General features: G+C 53.1%; 1 protein-coding gene across 1 annotated transcript in view; it reads right to left on the bottom strand.

The window, feature by feature from the left end:
- Positions 1–19,655, bottom strand: part of ITSN2 (intersectin 2) — a 168,936-nt gene continuing 149,281 nt past the window's right edge. Inside the window, exons 30-40 of the mRNA XM_004696407.3 lie at positions 16,137–16,258; positions 13,048–13,154; positions 12,234–12,417; positions 10,327–10,425; positions 8,303–8,470; positions 7,745–7,960; positions 7,126–7,247; positions 6,367–6,449; positions 1,891–1,974; positions 1,272–1,445; positions 1–904 (exon numbers count right to left, since the gene is read on the bottom strand). Of these exons, the coding sequence (XP_004696464.1) occupies positions 747–904; positions 1,272–1,445; positions 1,891–1,974; positions 6,367–6,449; positions 7,126–7,247; positions 7,745–7,960; positions 8,303–8,470; positions 10,327–10,425; positions 12,234–12,417; positions 13,048–13,154; positions 16,137–16,258 (1,517 nt within the window). The 3' untranslated portion in view covers positions 1–746. The remainder of the gene's footprint in view (positions 905–1,271; positions 1,446–1,890; positions 1,975–6,366; positions 6,450–7,125; positions 7,248–7,744; positions 7,961–8,302; positions 8,471–10,326; positions 10,426–12,233; positions 12,418–13,047; positions 13,155–16,136; positions 16,259–19,655) is intronic.

Genomic DNA, 19,655 nt, shown 5'->3' with positions numbered 1-19,655 from the left:
TTACGTTCATAAACTTATTATTTTAATTCTCTTTCTGTACATATGGCAACGACAAAGCTTAAAGACGCACATCCTACGAAATACGCAAAACCAGAGCATTTACATAAATAATTTATACTTCAGACAATTAAAACGGAAAACGTATTTTCCCCATCACTAATTAGAGTTCACAGTATTTAGAGCAAATCACACTTTCTCCCTTAGACTTCAGCCCACATTGTCCCAGCAGTGAGCGAGAGAAACTCATCAGGAATAAGGGATCACGTCTCCGTGTTTCTTCAGTGCAGCGTGGACGTCGTTTCATTGCAGGGCTGGGGCTCAAGCGGCCGGGGCTCCTCGTTTCCTCCCAATTACTTGCGCTCCGGAGTGGCCGTGACCCCGCGGCGGTCACCCGGCCTGGGGTGGCGGGGCCGTGACCCACACACTCCACACTGGCCACATTCAGCCCACGGGGGCGCCGGGGCCTCCTTTCCACGCAATACTTGGTCTCGCCCTGAACCCGGGAAGCGGGACTTCGCGGCGGGCTGGAGAGCGAGCTCCCTCGGGAACAAGGCACTGGCTGCGGTACCGGAAAGGGCGTGTTGCATAGGTGGCTAGCGATTTAGTGCGCAGTGAAGGGCAGGGTCCCTGCGTGCGTGGCTTTGGGAAGGATGACTCCGAGCGATGGCCCTTCAACCCAGGGCGGGCACAGTCCGCTCCCTCCGGCCTAGCCGCGTGGGAAAACCTCCTGGGGTCCCCCCAAACCCCTAGGGGGCAGTTCTTGGCTCAAAGAGCTGCAGGTCCAAGCGGACCCAGACCTCCCCCGTGGGGACCTCGTGCAGCAGCAGGCGGCGGGTGGTGGGGCCTTTGCTTTCCTGCTCAGTCCGAATTTTTGCCACAGGGACTTCAGTGCGACCCAGGAAATCTGAGGGGGGCGGGTAAACATCATGAGTCAAAACTTAAAAAAGGAAAATGAAATAATGGAATTGCTAAAAAAAAACTACTACAGAAGAATAAGTTTAAAGGACTGGGGGGGGGGGGTTCTGAGCACATGGTCCATGTTAGGCATGTAGCCGAGACCCCCTGCGGAGCCGTCCTAGGGGGAGGAAGGCACACTGTCACAGGGTGTCTCCTCCTGCGGAGGGCAGCATACCTGCTGCCCAAGTGGGCAGCTGATGAGGGGGCACATGCGGTTTCCCTCAGTGTGCAGGGCTGGAGGAGAGGCTGCGGACTCGGGGGCTGGACTCGGGATCTAGCCCCCGGGGGTGAGGGTGGGGGTGGGAGGGCTTTACCATCTGGAGAAAACTGGTCTCTGTCAAACATGGTGAGGCACAGCACGTCCTGGTAGAGGTCTTTAATGAAGAACTGGCAGTTAAAATTCCACTTGGGGTTCAGGGTGTCCTGGAGGGTTCTGGTGGTGTAGCTCTGGGGGCCCATGCTGACTTCGCAGTACGGATTACTCTTCCCTGCACAGAAACCAACCAACCAAAGTCAGCTGGGGGCCCCTGGCGGGGAACAGTGGCACACAGGGCGGCCTTGGGGCCAAACAGATGCATCACTAACTGACCTCACAGCAAGAGCCGCACCCGAGGGGCCACCCACCCTGTGGGCGAGTAACCCCGTCACCGTGTTCCCCCAGCAAGCAAAGCTCTAAGGCCAGGACCGGGTCCACGGGCCTGGGACTCGCGTGCACCTCGCAGTGCGCCCTCCTTGACTCAGCGAGCAGTAGGAAGGCAGGTGCTGGGACTCACTGGGGAGACAGTGCCGTAACATTGGTCCAATACACTGGCTTGTCGCCACTCGGTGGCACGGGACCACCCTTTGAGAAGCACCCCACCATTCAGTGTTCAGAAGAGCCACCAGCAAAGAGCAGGGCAGTGACCCTGTTTGTTGAAGGAGAGAGACATTTACCATTTGGTTTACAGGCTTTTAATTCTGTGGCTTCAATGACATGCACCATCAGACGCCCGATGCCGGAAGTCTTTTGAGAGCGGGCTATGAAAGAGGAGACCAGTCATGTTACTTTCTCTGGGAGTGAAGCTAGCCAGGTGATGGCATCGGGCAGTGGGCAGCACCACTGGCAGTGCCGCCCCAGCCCCACCGGCCACTGGGGCAGCTGCTGGAAGGCCTTTCCCGATACCTCTGCCCGCTGGCACCCCACTCATCCTGCAAGGCCAGGTCCACTACTATCTCCAGCCAGACCCAGCCCTCCTCTGGTTAAGAACATCCCCCACCTGTGGGGCCTGAAATCCGGGGTGATGTCTGCCCCCTGGAGAGCACAGATGGCTCTCCTCACCCTTATGTTTCCCCAGCAAGTCTTCATAAAGTAACAATGCATTCTAGTTGACTAGTACTTACCAACAGCTAGCCTTTATGGGGTACTTACTGTGTTAGGGAGCTGGGTGGTGTAGTGAGTTATGTATTGGGCTGCTAACCGCAAGGTCAGCAGTTCAAACCCAACAGGTACTCTGTGATAAAAAGATGAGGCTTTCTGCTCTCATGAAGAGTTACAGTCTCGGAAACCCACAGGGGCAGTTCTGTCTTGTCCTAGAGCAGTGGTTCTCAACCTTCCTAATGCTGCGACCCTTGAATATAGTTCCTCATGTTGTAGTGAACCCCCAACCATGGGATTATTTTCATCGCTACTTTCTTACTGTAATGTTGTGACTGTTATGAATCGGGCGACCCTGGTGAAAGGGTCATTCAACCCCCAAAGGGGTCACGACCCACAGGTTGAGAACCACTGTCCTAGAGGGTCACTGTGAGCTGGAAATGATTCAGTGGCAGTTTCTGTTTTCTAAACTTTGAGTTAGATATTTATCCTACACAACTACCCTGTACGGCAGCGTGTGAGCATATGCTGCTGTTCACTGCTGTGGTCAGTCACGGAGACCCCGCGGCAGGCAAAGCAGGCCTGCGTCATCGAGTTTGCAAGGTTGTGACCTTCTGGAAGCTGACTGCCAGGCCAGGCTCCCGAGATGCTGCTCTGCTGGGATGATTCGAACTGCCTGCCTCTTAGCTAGACGTCAAGAGGAAACTGAGGCGTAGGAAGGACTGAAATGTACTCAAGCCCCAGAGTATCTAAATGCCAGGTCTGAGTGCAGGCCAGATATCTGTCTGGTGCCCAAGTCTCTTTTCTGAACTTCCCATGAAATGTGAGCCCTGCAGTTGACTGCTTCTAGAGAAAGCAATTTCACTGAAGTCTTAAGACCTTATTCTACTACAGGAGGTACTCAAAGCATTAATACAGACAGAAATTAGCCACCCTACTCATAGTATCTTGGTAAACACGAACCCTGAAGGGGTTTAGAAGCCAAACTCAGGATGACTGGTAAGCTATTAATTTTTCAAAACTCAGTTCAAGTGTGACCTCTGCCTGTGGAGCCTTCCCGACCTCAGCCTGCACCCACCCATCCTCCACAGGCTGTGCCCCTGGGTCCCCTTCATCTCCATGGGCTCCGTCAGTACTAGCCCAGGGCTGGACACGGAGAACGCAGCAAATGTTGGAGGGATTAAATGGATGGAAAAGGAACAATAGCATATACAGATACTGATGCTAATATAGACACAGGTGACACTTTGATTTGTATCTTTGATCAGTTTGGAAGAGATCATTTTATATGCTTGAATGGAATGATTTGATCATTGATTTTTCAATAGCACACTTTTAGGATAAGATCCCATGAGCAGAAGCTGGTTTACACATACCTTTGCAGGAGCATATAACAAATTAAAGGGAACCTGAATAAAAAAACACACATTAAAAAAGAAAGAAAAAGAGCCAGCCCGGCTGGGCAGCGAGGAGAGAACTGGCTGAGACTCTCTGTAAACCTGGGCTCAGCCTGACCCCCAAGAGAAAGCACAGCGGCACCCACGAAAGAGGGTTAATTTCCCGGAAGACCAGTGCCTGACTTCAAAATCCATCCAGACGGGACGCAAAGGTCACCATGACTCACTAGAGGAGATGGGGGGCAGAGGAATCCCAACACTGGGCATGGAACCAGCGGAACAAGAGCCGAGGCTCCAGCCGCCTTCAGGATGGATTGCAACTCAACAGAAAGAAAACAGAAACCCTCACCCCGGGGCCAAACCATGGCATCCTGGGAAACAGAGAAAAGATGGGCGTGGCCAAGATTTTGGTGAAGAAACCCAGTAACACCATGCCCGGGGCCTGTCTGCTAGCAAGCAACTGTGTGATTTTGAGGACAAGGCTGTGCCTGCCCTAAGTGCCGATGTTCCAGTGAGCTGCAATTGTGAAAGCCGGACCATGAATGCAGAGGGTGTGAGCAGCATGGATGGGTTTGAACGACCGTGCTGGCAGCAAAGAACGCCGGAAACAGCGTGACCTGCAGAAGAATGAACAGATCTCTCTCGGAAGACAGACGTACAGCCAGGTGCTTCTGAGAAGCCAGGGTGATGGGGCATGTTCTCAGGAGGGACCAGTCCCTGGAGAAGGATGCTGCGTGGGCAGAGCCGAGGGGCAGCCAGGAGGAGGAAGGCCCTCAGTGAGCTGGACGGGTGGCTGCCACCCTGGGCTCTGACACAGTGAGCACCGAGGCAGGCCAGGGCCAGGCGGGGTTTCCTTCTGCTGTGCGCAGGGCCACTGGAATCTGAACCTACTTGCCAGACCATGTGACAGCAGAGTCTTTCAGATGGAATGGCAGCAGCCGGCAGGCAGGCATGACTGGGGAGCCAGGGGGTTTGGATGAGGTACTAGAGTGGGGTAGACACACAAGAGAGTGGGAGTGAGGCTGAGTAACAGGGAATATTGTGTATGGTCCCTAAGCCCTGGGAGTAAGAAATGTGTCCTTCATTTGGGAAGCAACACGGAAGATGTTTCTGTGGGAAGAGGTATGCTGAGAGTTAAAAGAGGCATGCTTCAGGCATGGAGAGGTCGGCTGGTAGAGGGGGAGGGGAGCAGCCTTAAGGAACCTCGTGCTGTATTCTGCATGGGAGACAGGGAGCGTTAACTGGGCCATGTCACTGGGAAAGGCAGGGAGAAGCCACTGTGGAGGGTAATGTGATGAGAGACTGCATGCCACTGGGGCATGGCACCATGTGTTCTGCGTGGCCAAGGACAATCCTATCATCCAAGGAGACATGCAAGTGGAAGGCCTCATCTGGAAAGAAGAAAACCAATCGCAGCGGGAGAATGCCCATCTGAGTTGATAGCAGGGCCCCAGGGAGAGGCAGAGGAAGGTCGAGCATTGGGAGGCGATGCCCAGATGAGACCACTGAAGCCGGGTCCTTCAGCACTCTATCGTGGGATCCTCCTTGGGACCCACTGACATTGTTCTAGTCGTTCCCATTTTCTACTTTCTGATTGAGGGTTTTTAATCTGCTTTGCTTTGTGATTCGTTAGTTGTTGGTTTTTAAAGGTTTTTCTATATAAGAAATCCAGGAGAGGTAAATTTGTAGCAGACACTAACTGGATTCATGGTTCCTTGGGGGCGTGGCAGGGGAGGTTAGTGGGGAAAGGGAAGCTACTATCGATGAGCACAAGACCAGAGAAAGTGTTCTAAAACGGATGTGGTGACGATTGTACAACTCTTCTCCATGTGCTTGACGGTTGACTCCTGTGCTATGTGAATCATATGCCCATAAAACTGTTGGGGGATAAAAAAAGTAGCAGTTTCAACTGCAACCCCCACCCCGCCCCACCAAAAAAAAGACAGAAAATGAGCTGAGACCAGGTACCTCAGGAGAGAGCTGCGAGGGCAGGTGGGGAGAGGATCCAAGGCAAAGCCAACTCCTGGGTATAACTGGGGGAAGGTCTCGGAGGGAGGTGAAGAAAGAGCCATCAGGCGGCAGGAGTACTGTGGGGTCTGGGACGAGGAAGCTGGTCAACAGGTACTGGGACCACGGATGTCCTTGGACAGAGCCACTTCCAGCACTAGGGACAGTGGGTGGAGGTGAAGGCTGGTGAGAAGATGAGGAGGGCAAGTGCAGCCCAAGAGCCCAGAAAACCCGGGATGGAGGCCGAGAGGGGCTGTCAGAAAAGGTCCTGGGGAAGAGATGGGGCCTAGCGGCAGGGGAGGAAGAGCAGAGGGCGTTTGCGAGCCAGAGGGAAACAGTCTACACCGGACGGTTGCTGGAGCAAGAACGAGTAAACAGAGGTGAGGTCATTCTGGCTGCGAGGACATCTCTCCCAGGACTACAAGTGAGCGTCATGGGCGAGGGGCAGCAGCAGCAGGAGAGGAGCTGGAGGCCCTCCTTGGACGGGTGGTTGGTGAGGGCTGGTGAGCCTCTGCTGTCCAGCCCACAGCAGAGTGGTCTTTAGATACATCCACAGTCACCCACAGGTGGGCGGAGGCCAGCAGGATCCATCTCCACCCACTCCCCAGGGCCCTGCTGGGGGCCGGCTCTGACCCGCAGGGCACTCAATACCTTGGTAGGCCTTCTCTCGTTTCCTCTTTTCGGTGTCGATGTACTGCTCAGAGGCGGCTTTGATCTTCTGGACCCAGGCCGTCCTGAGGGCAGGGAGAGTATGGCCATGGGGCGGATGTGCTCACAGGCACCTCACGGTGCCCCCCACCGGCGCCCCCCAGCTCTGTGAGATGGCTTCCCAAGTGTGCTCTCAACAAATCACCGAGCACGGGTCTGACTGGGAAACTTGTTAGCTCAGCGAGGACTGCGCAAAGAACGTCTAAGGGAATTTTTTGATTGCACGGTGCTGGCACCCGGAGACAAGATTAGTGTCACAGTGACCATTCAGCACCCTGAGAGCTATGCGCCTAGAGCAGGAGCCGCTACCCCCGTGTGGCCACTGGTGGGTAGCCCTGAAGGAGGTGGGTGGGCCAGGGGGCCAGACAAGAGGTGGTCCACACAGGGGCAGGGGGTGGGGTGGGCTGGCCACTCTGGAGGGAGCTGGGGCTGATGCTGGCATGGTGTGAGGGGCCCAGGAAACCCTGAGGGGTTTTAGCTGGGGAGTGAGGTGGTTAGAGCCGCCCTTTGGGAAGATGGCGAGGGGCGGCAGTGGTCCAGAGCTGGGCCTTCTGCGTGGGGACGGAGCACAGGTGACTTGCTAAGGAGGGGTGGGGATGTACTTAGTAGGATGTGAGCAGGGAGTGGAGTGAGGTTTTACAGTCGAGGGAGATGTGTGGGAGACCTGCATTTCACCGCAGGTCACACGGGGTCAGGACTGACCTCTCGTTAATGTTGTCTGTGCGGAGGGTGTAGACACGATCAATGTGGGAAATGTGGAAGACAGGCTCATCGCTGGAAGGGTCCGTGGGTAGTTTCACCAAGACTTCATTCAGGAAAATGGGCTGAAAGAATAAGGGCAGTGAGACAGGCCACACACCTCCACACACCTGCGTCCAGCACCCGAGCTCTGTCTGTGGGAAACCCGCACGAGAAGGAGAGGAGCTTGTCCACAGGGAACAAAGCAGCTGGCCCCTTGGTAAAGTCAATGTCCGGGCGGGGTGGCACTGAGTGGTGCCCACACTGAGGACAAGGCTGGTCGCCGCTGGGCACACTGACCCTTGGCATTTCAGGCCTGGCTTTCCTGGGGGGCTACAGACACCCCCTCAGATGTGGGGGGTGCACATAAAAGTCAGTGGCAGGGAGGGAGCCAGGCCACAGCAGGACACCCAGTCCGAGGCCATCAGAGGGCAGCGAGAGGGACTGCGGGGGGTGGGGGTGGGGGGAGTGGTGGGAGCAGGGGAGCGAGGGTGCCGTGAAGGCAGACAAGTTGTGGGCAGCAAGCGGCCCTTAAAGGAAAGGCAAACGCTGGCACGGCCCGAAGCTACAGTGCGAGACTCACCGTCTTATACATTTTGAACTGAGCGTTGGACTTGGAGCTGAACAGCTTCTCAGAGCCCGCGGACACGGCAAACTGCTTGACCATGTAGGTGAGGAGCAGGAAGTCATTGAAGAGGAAGGCGTGCAGCTCCTTGTTGCTCTTGGTCTTGTACAGCTTCCCGCTGTGCAGCAGCTTCCGGGGCCCCAGGCAGTTGGTGAGCGAGTTGAAAATAAGTTGCTGAGAGAGAGAGAGAGAGAGACAGAGAGACAGAGAGAGTGAGTCACTTGAGAAGTCGAGGAGCACCAGGACAAACCCGTCCAGGCCACCCTCCCCACCCCCCCACCCCCTGGGAGAGGCCGGTGGCCAATCCTCCTGCTCCGCCAAGAGTCCCGGCACTCCTTCCCTCCAGCTGGGAAACTGGCTTGGGGAAATGGGTGACTCTCACCCCCAGGACACAGATGCGACTGGCTGATGTCCGAGGACTTCAGAACAAAAATAGCAAATTGCCTCTTCGTAGAGGAGAGGAAAATGATACTCCGAGGAGGGGTGCCTCTGCACTCGGCGCCCACCCAGGCTCACCTCGGCCAGGCCTTCACACTGCACGTGCGCCTGGATCCACTCCAGCCGGTCCGAGTTCTCCTTCTCCCGCACGCCCTCGTTCACTTGGGAGCAGAGCTCCTCGGCGCGCTCTAGGGCCAGCTTCAGGGAGGAGTGGTCCACGTGGCTCTCCGGGGTGTTCTCCAGAATCTAGAGGAGAGCAGGGCATGCATCACGTGGGCTGCCTTGTTTCTCCCCCACCTGTCTGTCCAGGGTCAGAGGGTCCAGACTGTGTTGGAGGAGCTCTGGTGGAACAGTGGTTAAAGGGCTTGGCGGTCACTGCAAAGTTAGCGGTTGGAGCCTGCCCTTCCCACTCCGTGTGAGTCAAGGGCTGGCAAACTGTGCCTCTAAGAGGACAGCCCGAGAAACATCTGGGTCAGTCCCACTCGGTCCCCCGGCCGCCTGACAACCACACGATATACTGGGTGCCACGTGAGGCTCTGGAGACACAAGGATGAGCAGCACGGCAGTTTCTGCCCCTTAGCCCACAGTCCAAGGGCTCCTTAGGGAGACTGGGACCAAGCACAGGAACCAAGCGCCCCTGAAATGTGTGTGTTTCCAGTTGTTCTCTGAGTGGGTCCTGGGGCTTGGCCTTGGACGGAAGGCTGCTTTCCCCCAGTAGTTTCCGCCATGCCCCCTCCAGTGTGAACTGGCTGCCGTTCTGGTTAGCTGTTAGTGTCCCCGAACCCGCAGTTGTACCAAACCGGGTGGGGGTGGGGAGAGTCACTGCCCTTCTGAACACTTTGAGGACAGCAGTGATCCCCACTCTCAGGACAAACACAATAAAATCACACTGGCAGTGTGAGGGAAACACAAGCAGCTCATTCTGAAGTGATTTTGAACGCTTGCTGGAAGAGCAGAGAAAGAAGCCAGAAGATAACTCAGCGTGCTTCCCCCACACTAGCTGCCCGCAGCAGGCTGCCCTTCACTTACAGTTTTTAACAACACACTCAGAACCCAAGTTTCTGCTCAGCCTTCATTGGGTGCCACCATCTGGCCCGAACGGAAGAGCTCTTCTGTGTAGTCCTCCTCCTCCTTACTCCTATATTTCACTCTAGAATTATTAGTGTATCTGACGATAGGTGCTGCCCATTCTCCCTTGGGGTGTTGCATAATAGATGAGGGGCTTCACAGAGTGCGGTAAAACGGGATTAAAAGCTATGGGAATTCTCCCATGAACTTTTTGCGGCCCCCTTGTATAATCTCTGAGTTAGGATGCATCTGACCCTGTTTCAGTAGATTTGGTAGCAGCATCGATACATCAAGTCTGCGTTGGGTTCATAGAGCGTCCAGCCCGGGGGCTAGGGGAAGATCCACACAGCAACAGTCTGATGCTGGTCCCGCTATTTTCTTGGCAGGGTGATCAATGACTGTTGGTGGGATAATCGTTTGTAAAGTCCGCCTCCTTGGAACACGAAAGTGGCTTCAGAGATTCATACTGTGTCAAAAGGAAGGAAGATGGGGGCCGGGGGACCTGAGGAGACGTGTCTTTTCAGTCAGCCTGTGTGACAAGGGCGAGCTATTAGGACATTGGACATGCCGAGTTGGAGTTGGACATCCCGGTAGGGCTCGACAGATGAGACAGGAACCCAAGGTTATGGTCATGGGTGAGCGGCCCCACCTCCGGGCTCAATCTTGAGTGACAAGTGGAGGCCTTACCCCGCCTAGACCAGCAAATGACTGACTCGGAGGCCAGCAAAGTCTCCTGGAAGGGAGGAGGACACGGGAGACTTCTTTCATCTGCCTGCTGTAAGGACTGAGCCCTTTAGAGCACATCTCCCCACTCAACGCAAACACTCGCCTCCCCCCCAGCCCCCATGTACATGGGTGCCCGGTCTCTCAGCAGCAGAAGCACCTCTGCGGGGCCATATCGCCTGAGCTGGCTACTGGGTCTGCCTGTCTGACCCCTGTGCGGATCCGCCCACCTCCTCAAGTATCTAGCCTCCGCGTGCCTCACAGGGTCCTACTTCCAAGCCAGATGGGGCCGCACCAGTCTGAGCACTCACGCTTCTGATGAGGAGAGGGTAGCGGGTGATCCTCTGCATGGGCTTCAGCAGGAAGCTGGACAGGGGCATCCCTTTACATCGAGGGTCAGATGCCAGCTTCTGAGAAAGCAATCAAGAGGGTTTGTAAAGACCTTCCCTCCCCAAACAAGGCAAAGGAAACACAGGCCATCTTCCGGACTTGGGCCAGCCCTTTGAAGGGTTCTCGTTCCCTTCAGTCCTTCAGGGGCTAAGTGATAGTGCCCAGAGAAACACAGGAATCTCTCAGCTCACAGCCGCACTCCCTAGGTGCTGTGCAGTTCCCTGGGGACACCCGTGATAATCATGTCCCTGCCTCACTCCTAGGCACCAGCCTCCCCTGGTATCTTCCCGGCCACCTTCAGCACACTGTTATCACTTGCCACCCGTAATTAGAATGTATTATGTCGTTGTTCAGAATATACACAGCAAAGCACACACCACTTCCGACAGCTTGTTCGTACACTTTGGGTTGTGAAAACGTTCTCCTCCCCCCTTTCTGAACTGTTCGTCTCCCTCAGCACGAACTCACGGCCCCTAAGGCTCTCATCTAGTCTTTCAAGTCCATGTAGTCCATCGGAGCCTATATGGGTGGTACTTAACAGGACAAAATGTCCAAGGCAGATTTTTATTACGACTTAAGCTAGTGTTTAAGAGGACATCAGGGGATACTTTTGGATTAAGGTTTAAAGATGGGCTCAGGGTAAGAGTTTTAGGAGCTCATCCACTCTTTATGGCTTCAGAAAGTCCATGAGATTTTTTATTCTACTCTGCTCCCCCCCTACCCCCCCACTTTTCACCAGAAGTCTTCTATGGCAACTTTGATCCAGTGGTCAGTAGTGGCAGCCGGGCACATCCAGTTCTTCTGGTCTCAAGGCTGAGGAGGCAGGTGTTTGTGGAGTTGATAGCCACACTTTGCATATCCTCCTTCTACTCCCAACCCGCCTCCTTCCTCTCTTGCTCCGGGTGAATTATGCCCACTCACAGCTTTAGGTGCTGCTCCACATGTCCTGCCACGGAGTCCCGTTGCGAACCCAAAGGTTGGAGCTTCGCATTTACCCAAAGGTACCTCAGGAGAAAATCCTGGTGATTGACTTCTGAAATAGCAGCCACGGACCCCACCCCCCGGGGGCCCGGCACCACTCTGACACACACTGCCTTCATCATAACTGGGGAACACAGGGGGAGGGACCACGTCTCAGGTGCTCCCATCCCCTGCCAGAGTATGAATTCCACGAAGCTAAGGACCATATCTAATTTGTGTCTATGCCTAATCCTAGCACAGGGCCTGAGCAGAGTGCTCAGCCTCTAAGACGGGCATGTCCAATGTCTACATTTCTAATGTGCCACGAACATCAGATGTGTGCTTCATATATTCTATTTCCTGAGGTCTCTTCCCATCCACCCCCACTCTCATTTTACTTACACATTAATGGAAAGTATGTATCTTGTTGCGTTTTGCTAGACTAAGTGGGCAATTTCATATTCACTCTGGAGTATGGTAGATATAAATTAATGTTAAAATGAAAATGACCTTTCTAGATATTCCTTTGGGGGTGTAAAATAGCTGATTTAGGTAAGAGAGCTTAAGGGCAAGAAACAAACACCACTCTCGTATCCCATGGGCAACAGGATGGTCACAAAACCAGAAAGCAGGAGAGAGGGAAGGAAATCAGACCAACATGAAAGATGGCACAGAGCCACCGGCCAGAGCTGTTCCTCTCCCGTGTTTCCCTTGGGGACTCATGGGGGGACCTTCCCCACCGCTGGCATTCCTAACTGTGCCAGTGCACACACACAGACACACCTCGCCCTCCCACCCCCAGGTCCAAAGCGGGGCTGCTCACCTAATACGGCCGCAAAGACATCTGGGCAGTGCTGGGCGGGCTCACCTTTAAAAACTCCTTGAAGTCCGAGTCTTCGTCAGTCTTCTGCTGGACCAAGGCAGCCCCGTTCAGCTGACAGCTACAGAAGCGTATGTACGCCTGCAGGTGGGCGAGCTCAGCCGCCAGGATGTCCCCGATCATCTGCACCGGCATCTTCTCACCCCCTGTCTTCTTCCGAACCCGCAGGGCCCTGCAACCCACACACGAGGCTCACTTCAGAGTCTGGAAGCGAGTGCCTTGGGCAGCCAGCTGGGGAGGTTTCTCGGCTTTGGGGATTCTCGTGGTTTGAGTTTCTTAGCAAAGGAAATTCTAAGATGCTCTTACCGTTACACACAGAGGGAAGAAACTTCCCAGGATGCTCTGGGGGAAAGGCAGGTGTGTGTGTGGGAGCCACTGAGCACCAAGGACAGAGCCTCCTGGGCCTGAGGGAGGAGGGAAAGTCACCCCAGAAACGGGGCTTCCGGAGGACTGGGGGTCGGGGGGCTACGGCAATGCCCAAGTGACCAGCCACGTCTGGCCCTGAGCCGCAGCTCCTCTTCCAGTTCTACGCTGCTCCTGGACTCGTGGAACATCTTAAGTGCACCCATTATTTCTTTCATGAATCAATGGTTACTTTGAAATACAAAGTATTTCCTTTGCTATATCTCTCTAATGAGTCTTTCCTCAATAATTATGCATTTCAGAGTTACAAGGAATGCCATGAGATAGGAGCCCGAGGGGGCAGGCATGACGGAACAACGCTTTGCTCCACAGGCTGCCACAGAGAGCGAGGAGTGCCAGCCGCAGGACTGGACTCATGACGGGGGCGCTCAGGACTTACTTCAGCAGCTTGGTGTTGGACATGATGAGCTCTTTCCAGTTAACAAAGATCAAGGCCATTTCCCCTTCAGTCAGAAAGCCTGACTCGGCCATCCGTTTCTGAAAAACCTGCACTCAAAACACAAAGTAGGTTAGCCTGGAAAGTCAGAACACTAGGACATCGCCCACGAGTGGTCTAAAGTAAGTCCTCTCCCTTCATGGAGACTGCCACTCTATCCTCCTCTTTCTCCCATGGAGAGGTTAGGGGTTTCAAACTGCTGACTTTGCGATCAGCAGCCCAAAGTGTAACCCACTACACCAGTGGTTCTCAACCTGGGGGTCGCGACCCCTTTGGGGGGTAGGGGGTGTCGAATGACCCTTTCACAGGGGTCGCATAAGATCCTATTTCCGATAGTCTTAGGGACCAAGACACTGCTCCTCAATCCGTCTCCAGGAGGGTCTGCCCACGTGCAGATACGCCCACATAGGGAGTCACCACCACATGAGAAACTGTATTAAAGGGTGCTGCAGGAGAAAGGTTGAGAACCACTGCAGTATACCATCAGGGCTCCTACAAGGATTATAGTATATTGGTAAATAAATGTAAGTATGATTCCAATATTTTAAATTCCCAACTTCATGCTATCGGGGTTCTGATGAAGGCAGAGCCCCTGTAGCCTCCTCCTCAGTCGGTGGAGACTCTGGCATCCAGCTGAGACCCGGGCAGCTGGTATCGGGCAGCTGGGCAGAGCAGCCTGAACTGTGAAGAACATCGAGGGAGACAGTGATGGCTTGTGCTTGCTCAAGGCTGACCGCCACTCAGATGTGGGCTTCAGGGGCTTAGCTGATCAAAGGAAAAAATAATAATACCCTACACCTGTACTCTGCACCCCAACTTCCAAACCCACTCCCACCGAGTCTAGTCTGACTCATAGGCACCCTGTCGGACAGGGTAGAACCACCCCTGGGAGTTTCCGAAGACTGTTAACTCTTTACGGGAGTCAAAAGCCTCGTCTCTCCCACTGAGCTGGCTGGTGGTTTTGAACTGATGACGTTGTAGACAACAGCCCAACACGTAAACACTGTGCCACCAGGATGCCTCTCCGTAAAGATTACAACCAAGAAAATCCTACGGGGAAGCTCCAGCCTGTAACACGTGATCATCTGACTACTTTAAAAAAACTCCAAACTCACTGTCAATTCCAACTTTGATTCACTCACTCACTCACTCACTCACTCACTCACTCACTCACTCACTCACTCACTCACTCATCCATTCACTGCCATCTAGTCGAAGCTGACTCATAGAGGAGAGGGTAGAACGGCTCCTGTGAGATTGTTAACGCTTTAAGGTCGCCGAAAGCCGTGTCCTTCTTCTGAGGAGCACCTGGTGGCTTCCAACTGCCAACCTTGCAGATTTCACTCCAACGTGTCACCAACCACGCCAACAGGGCTCCTATTCTGACCTTAGAGGGTTTTGTTTGGTTTTGTTTTTTAGAGCATTTCTCTAGGCCCTTTGTTCTGGATGGAGAAATGTCGACACACACACACACACACCCCTTATCCATTCAGCATTTCCACGCAAGTCTACAAGGGCCAGGCTGAAGGCTGGGGAGGGAGGAAGAAGGAGGGAGGACAAAGCGGCTCTAAAGGGCCTCATGGCTCTGGGGGAAGAGACCTTGTCAACCAGGCTCTTCCAGCCTGCTTTCAGAGCGGAGAGTGAAGCAGCATCGGGCCAAGCAGCTGCTCCAGGCTGCCAGCGAAGTCACGGCAGGTATAAGGCGCACCTGTGGGGCCTGTGTGAGGACACCTGCTCTCTGCACGTGGTTTATTGATTTAACTCCTTGTCTGAGGGCCCTGGACAATTTCAATGGGACAAAAAAGCCTTGGGAACCAAAGCAAAATTAGACATCTCATTTTGTTCATGCAAACACAAGCCACATTACAGGGCCCCACTAGTGAAGGCAGCTGCCATCAGCTAAGAGGTCCCCGTAACATGAACACGCACAGACACCAACCAACAGCAGGACGATGGTGTTTGGGGAGGGTTTCCCAGTATGCCCCTTGGTGGCTCCCCAAACTGATACAAACACAGGGTGAACACTCGCCCCCTGTGCCAGACTTCTCTGGAATGATGGAAGAGCTGTGAAGGACACTCCGGCTCTGGCCGCAATGTGAGGAAGATAAAGCTCAATCCATCGCTGGTTCTTCCTCGAGGGGACTTCTACCCCGCCCAGATTGGGCATCTTGCTCTCCTGCTTCTGCTCTGCGTGACTCCCGGGGGAAAGAGCTGATGATGCCCTGATTACTGGTGTTGGGGGCCATCGAGTTGACTGACTCACAGGGGCCCTCCAGAACAAAGCAGAGCTGCCCCCTAGGGATTCCAAGGCCGAAGTCTTTGAAGGAGCAGAGAACCTCGTCTTTCTCTCTCGGGGCGGCTGATAGGTTCAAACCTCTGACCTATTGGTTAACAGTGAAGTGTTTAACCACTGCCCCAGCATGGCCCCCACATCCTGATTACAAAACAACCAACCAACCAACCAAAAACCCTGATTGCCAATTCTGACCCATGGTGACTCTATAGGACATGACAGAACTGCCTCTGACAGTTTCTTAGACTGTAACTTTATGGGGTCAAAAGCTAGCTCTCTGTCTCTCTCCCTTCCTCCCTCTTGGAGAGGCTGGTGGTTTTGAACTACAGACCTTGGGGTTAAGCAGCCCCACATGTAATTGCTTCACCACCATTAGAGAATTTAAGTCTTCAAGCACCACTCAAAAGGCAGACACACACACAGAGCATTTAGAGCAGCGGTTCTCAACCTGTGGGTCGGCCCCTTTGATGGGCGAACGGCACTTTCACGGGGGTCACCCGATTCATCACAGTAGCAAAATTACAGTGAAGTAGCAACGAAAATAATTTTATGGTTGAGGGGGTCACCACCACATGAGGAACTGTATTAAAGGGTGGTGGCATTCGGAAGGTTGAGACCCCCTGATTTAGAGGGTGTGACATCTCATGAAAGGGGAGCCCTTGCTCTGCCCTGGGGGACCCGCCTTCTCCTGGGAGGTGGAGATGGGTGTGGACCTCCTGGGCCGCCCAGGGCCCCTCACCTCTAGCACGAGCTGCAGGTCATCCATGTAGCGCTCCTCGGTCTGGATCAGCTCATGGATGTAGCCCTGCCTTTTCCTCTCAGTGGGCTGCATGGTGTCCAGGGTTTGGAGATCAGCACACCCTACGGAGAGATGGGGTACAGGGTAAAGTGCCAGTTCAGTTGTCTTCGGAGACAATACATCTTTACCAGCAGGTGTGCTGGGTTTGCAGACTCAACCCTGATCGCAGGGGCAGCCAGTGTTTAAAAAGAGCGGGGCTAATTTCTGCAGCTCACACCTGCGGAGGGCTGGTTTAAAGACCCACGGCCCAGGGCTGCACAGCCACAAAGTCCGCATGCTCCAGCGGGGCCCTCGTGCTTTTCTGTGGCCTTTCCATGCAGTGTCGTGACAGAACCAGCGGGTTCAGATGTGTCTGCAGAGTGGTCAGCCCTGTGGTCTGAGCAGAGCGCACTCACGAATGGGGCCTCTAGCTCCCAGCCTCAGCAGAGCTGTGAAGAACCTCTGTTCCTCTCACCATCTCAAGACAGTTTCCAAGTTATTAAAGCGATCAAATGAATCACATGCTCTGGACCAATGTTTTCCAAACTGCAAGGCAAGAGCCATTTGTGTGCCTTTAAAACCAATTTTAAAAATAAAAAATAAAAATTCGGGTCAGGCCTGGCATTAAACAACACAAAACACAAACAACACAACAGAAACAGAATTAAATTGCAACTGGAAGTGAAGTTGAAAAGTAAGGTTTGGGGCCTTAAGCCCCTTGCATAAAGCTGCCCTGATTTCAGATCTGCTGCAGCTGCACCCCTCTCGGTTAGAAGCAGACTGCAGTGGCCCGGGGCCAGTCTACAGAAACATGAAGCCCCATAGCCCCAGGGCCATGCAGCCAGTAGCAGACGGCTTGCCCTGGACAGTCAGGTGGCAGTACCTCAAGAAGCCCCTCCTCGGTGCCCGGCAGGCTCTCAGCGTGGGTACCAGAAGCGTGGGGAAGAGAAGAGACTGGAAGCACCGAGGACCACATTCAGCCGAGGAGCCTGTGAAGGCTCTGAGGAAGGTGCGCCCCTGAGCAGGCCCCGGAGGCGAGACGGAAGGATGGTCTGAGAGCCCCAGTGGGGACAAGAGAGCACAGGCGTGGAGGGTGACCACAAGGGTCAGCCTGGCTGGGGGGGATGGGCTTTCCCCCTTCTGCTTTGTATGCATAGATCCAGGCCTGCAGGTCATTCTACAGATGATGGTTTTCAAAGTGCCTACGGCTTGGACAAATGACTCCTCTCTGTGAGAAGGAAGGCGACAGAGGGCAGGGGTATGTGGTGCTGCTTAGCAGAGCCCATAGCACCGCGGCATGTTCCAAATCACCCAGCTTTTACTGGGGGTCACATTGTGTTCTCTTCTTCCAGAGCGAGCTGCAGAGACGCGTCTGTTGCTCTGGGTGGGCATGTGGCACGGAGCTGTGCCAGCCGAGCACCCAATGAGGAGGCTGGGATCATCTGTTACCAGGGCCTCCGAGGAGAGCCAGCAAGGGGGGTGGGGGTGGGGTTTCTGCGATTACCACACTGCCAGTGTTTTCCAAAGGCAGCCATGCTCAGCTTCAAGACTTCTGGTCCACCTAGATTTCACCTCGACTATTATTGAAGCTTTTTCTGGCAGTGCTTGAGAGTAAATATTTATGAAACTGAGCTTCATGGGCTGATGAGGCTTCTTCTAATGGCGGCTAAAATAAACACATGTAACCACTCAAATAAAAAGGGCAGCCCTGGTTACTAATTTTTTTGCCATCACTTCGGCTACCATCCCACTTTAGGAAACAATAATTTACGTTAAAACCTACAAGTGTCTGTTCCGGAAAAATGATGGTAACCAGTACTATTGAACTGCATTTGAAGACAATGAAGAACGGTGCATCTTCTGCTGTGTATGTGAGGGAAAACCATACTGTTACAAAAACTGTAGAAGCCTTTATGAAACAAAACCACCAAAGCTATTGTCCCTTGGCAGACCCCCGTCGAGGTCTATACACTTCCGAAGGCACTTTGTCCATCTCTCTAGGTTCACAGCCAAACAAATGCTCAGCGCCCAAGCGGCAATTCCGAACTTCCTGTAGCTGCTTTTGCAGTCTGCCTACCCCGCCCCACCCCGACCCCCACCCTGGAGAGCCTCCTGGAGAGCCTCAAAACATTCCCTTCAATGTTCTCTGCGTTTAGGGAAGAACAGGAAGCCCAAAGGAGCAAAACCTGGGCCAGGGAGGATAAGGTTTCCCCACGAAACTCCTCAGCACCACTCTCTTGGCCTCTCCCCCAGTAAAGTAGTTCAGGTTTCTCAACACTTCCGCATGATAAGCCCCATCTGCCTCCTGGGTCCTTCATGGAAATCTCCCCAGATTATCCCTTGGGGATCCCCACAAACAATTGTAGGAGCGGATCTCTGCCGTGAATGCAGATGGGGCCTGGCAGGGCCCTCAGAAGTCACTATTACTAGTGGGCTTGTTTCTGGGAAGGCAAGCGTATGCCTGAGAGGACCTGTCTGCAGTCATCCACACACACCGCAGAGACATGGTTAACCAGGTTTGGTATGGGATAAACTGTGCACGTCTGAACTAGAACTTTATGACTTGCCCTTGTATATATGTAAAAAATATCAAAAACACGGGCCAGGCAATGCTTGCTCTGTTATACATAAGGGTGCCAGAAATGGAGGCAGATTCAGTGGCAACAACATGAAAATAATTAAACAAACGAAGAGCCTAAACCCCTAACAGTCTATACAAAACAGAATAGGCAGATTTGAAAAACAAGACAAACAGAAATGACAAATATCATCATGGAAACAATAACGGAACAGATAAAATAAAGCGGAGGAAACAGTTAGTAAACCTGAAAACAGATCTGAAGAAATTACTTTGAACACAACTCAGAGAGGCAAAAAAGAAGAAAAAATAAATACATAAAATGAAGTTTAGAAGACCTGGAGCACATAAGGACAAAGTCTGACATATATTTGACGGATGTCTAAGGAGGGAGACTAGAAAGAATGGGGAGAAGAGATATTAAGAATATAGTTTAAAAATATATATATAGTGGTTGAGAACTTTCTACAGTTGGTGAAAGATGTAATCCCTTAGATTCAAGGAAAACAAGGACACCAGACGGGGAAAAAATTAAAATAAATCTCACCTAGACTGGCGAACACCACAGAGGAAAAAAAAAATCATTAAAACAGGAAAAAGGCAGGATCCCTACATAGCAACAATAATTACACTGTATATACTCAACATGACAACATAAGGCAGAAGACCATGGAATATCTTTAAGGCATTGAGAAAAAAAATGTCAAACTTGAATTCTAATCAAACTATCATTCATGGCTAAAGGAGAAATAAGATGTCCAGCAAAATAACAATTTATAAATTATCAAGGGCTCATGAGGGAGTGGGGAGCGGGGAGGGAGGGGGATAATGAAGACCTAATGCCTGGGGCTTAAGTGGAGAGGAAATGTTTTGAGAATGATGAGGCAATGAATGTACAAATG

This window comes from Echinops telfairi, unplaced genomic scaffold (genome assembly GCF_000313985.2).
Source record: "Echinops telfairi isolate 266 unplaced genomic scaffold, ASM31398v2 ScPeMD7_9;HRSCAF=40, whole genome shotgun sequence".
In the NCBI taxonomy this organism is placed as follows: domain Eukaryota; kingdom Metazoa; phylum Chordata; class Mammalia; order Afrosoricida; family Tenrecidae; genus Echinops; species Echinops telfairi.
The sequence above is the reverse complement of the archived record's forward strand: the minus strand, read 5'-3'. Positions and strand labels throughout refer to the sequence as shown.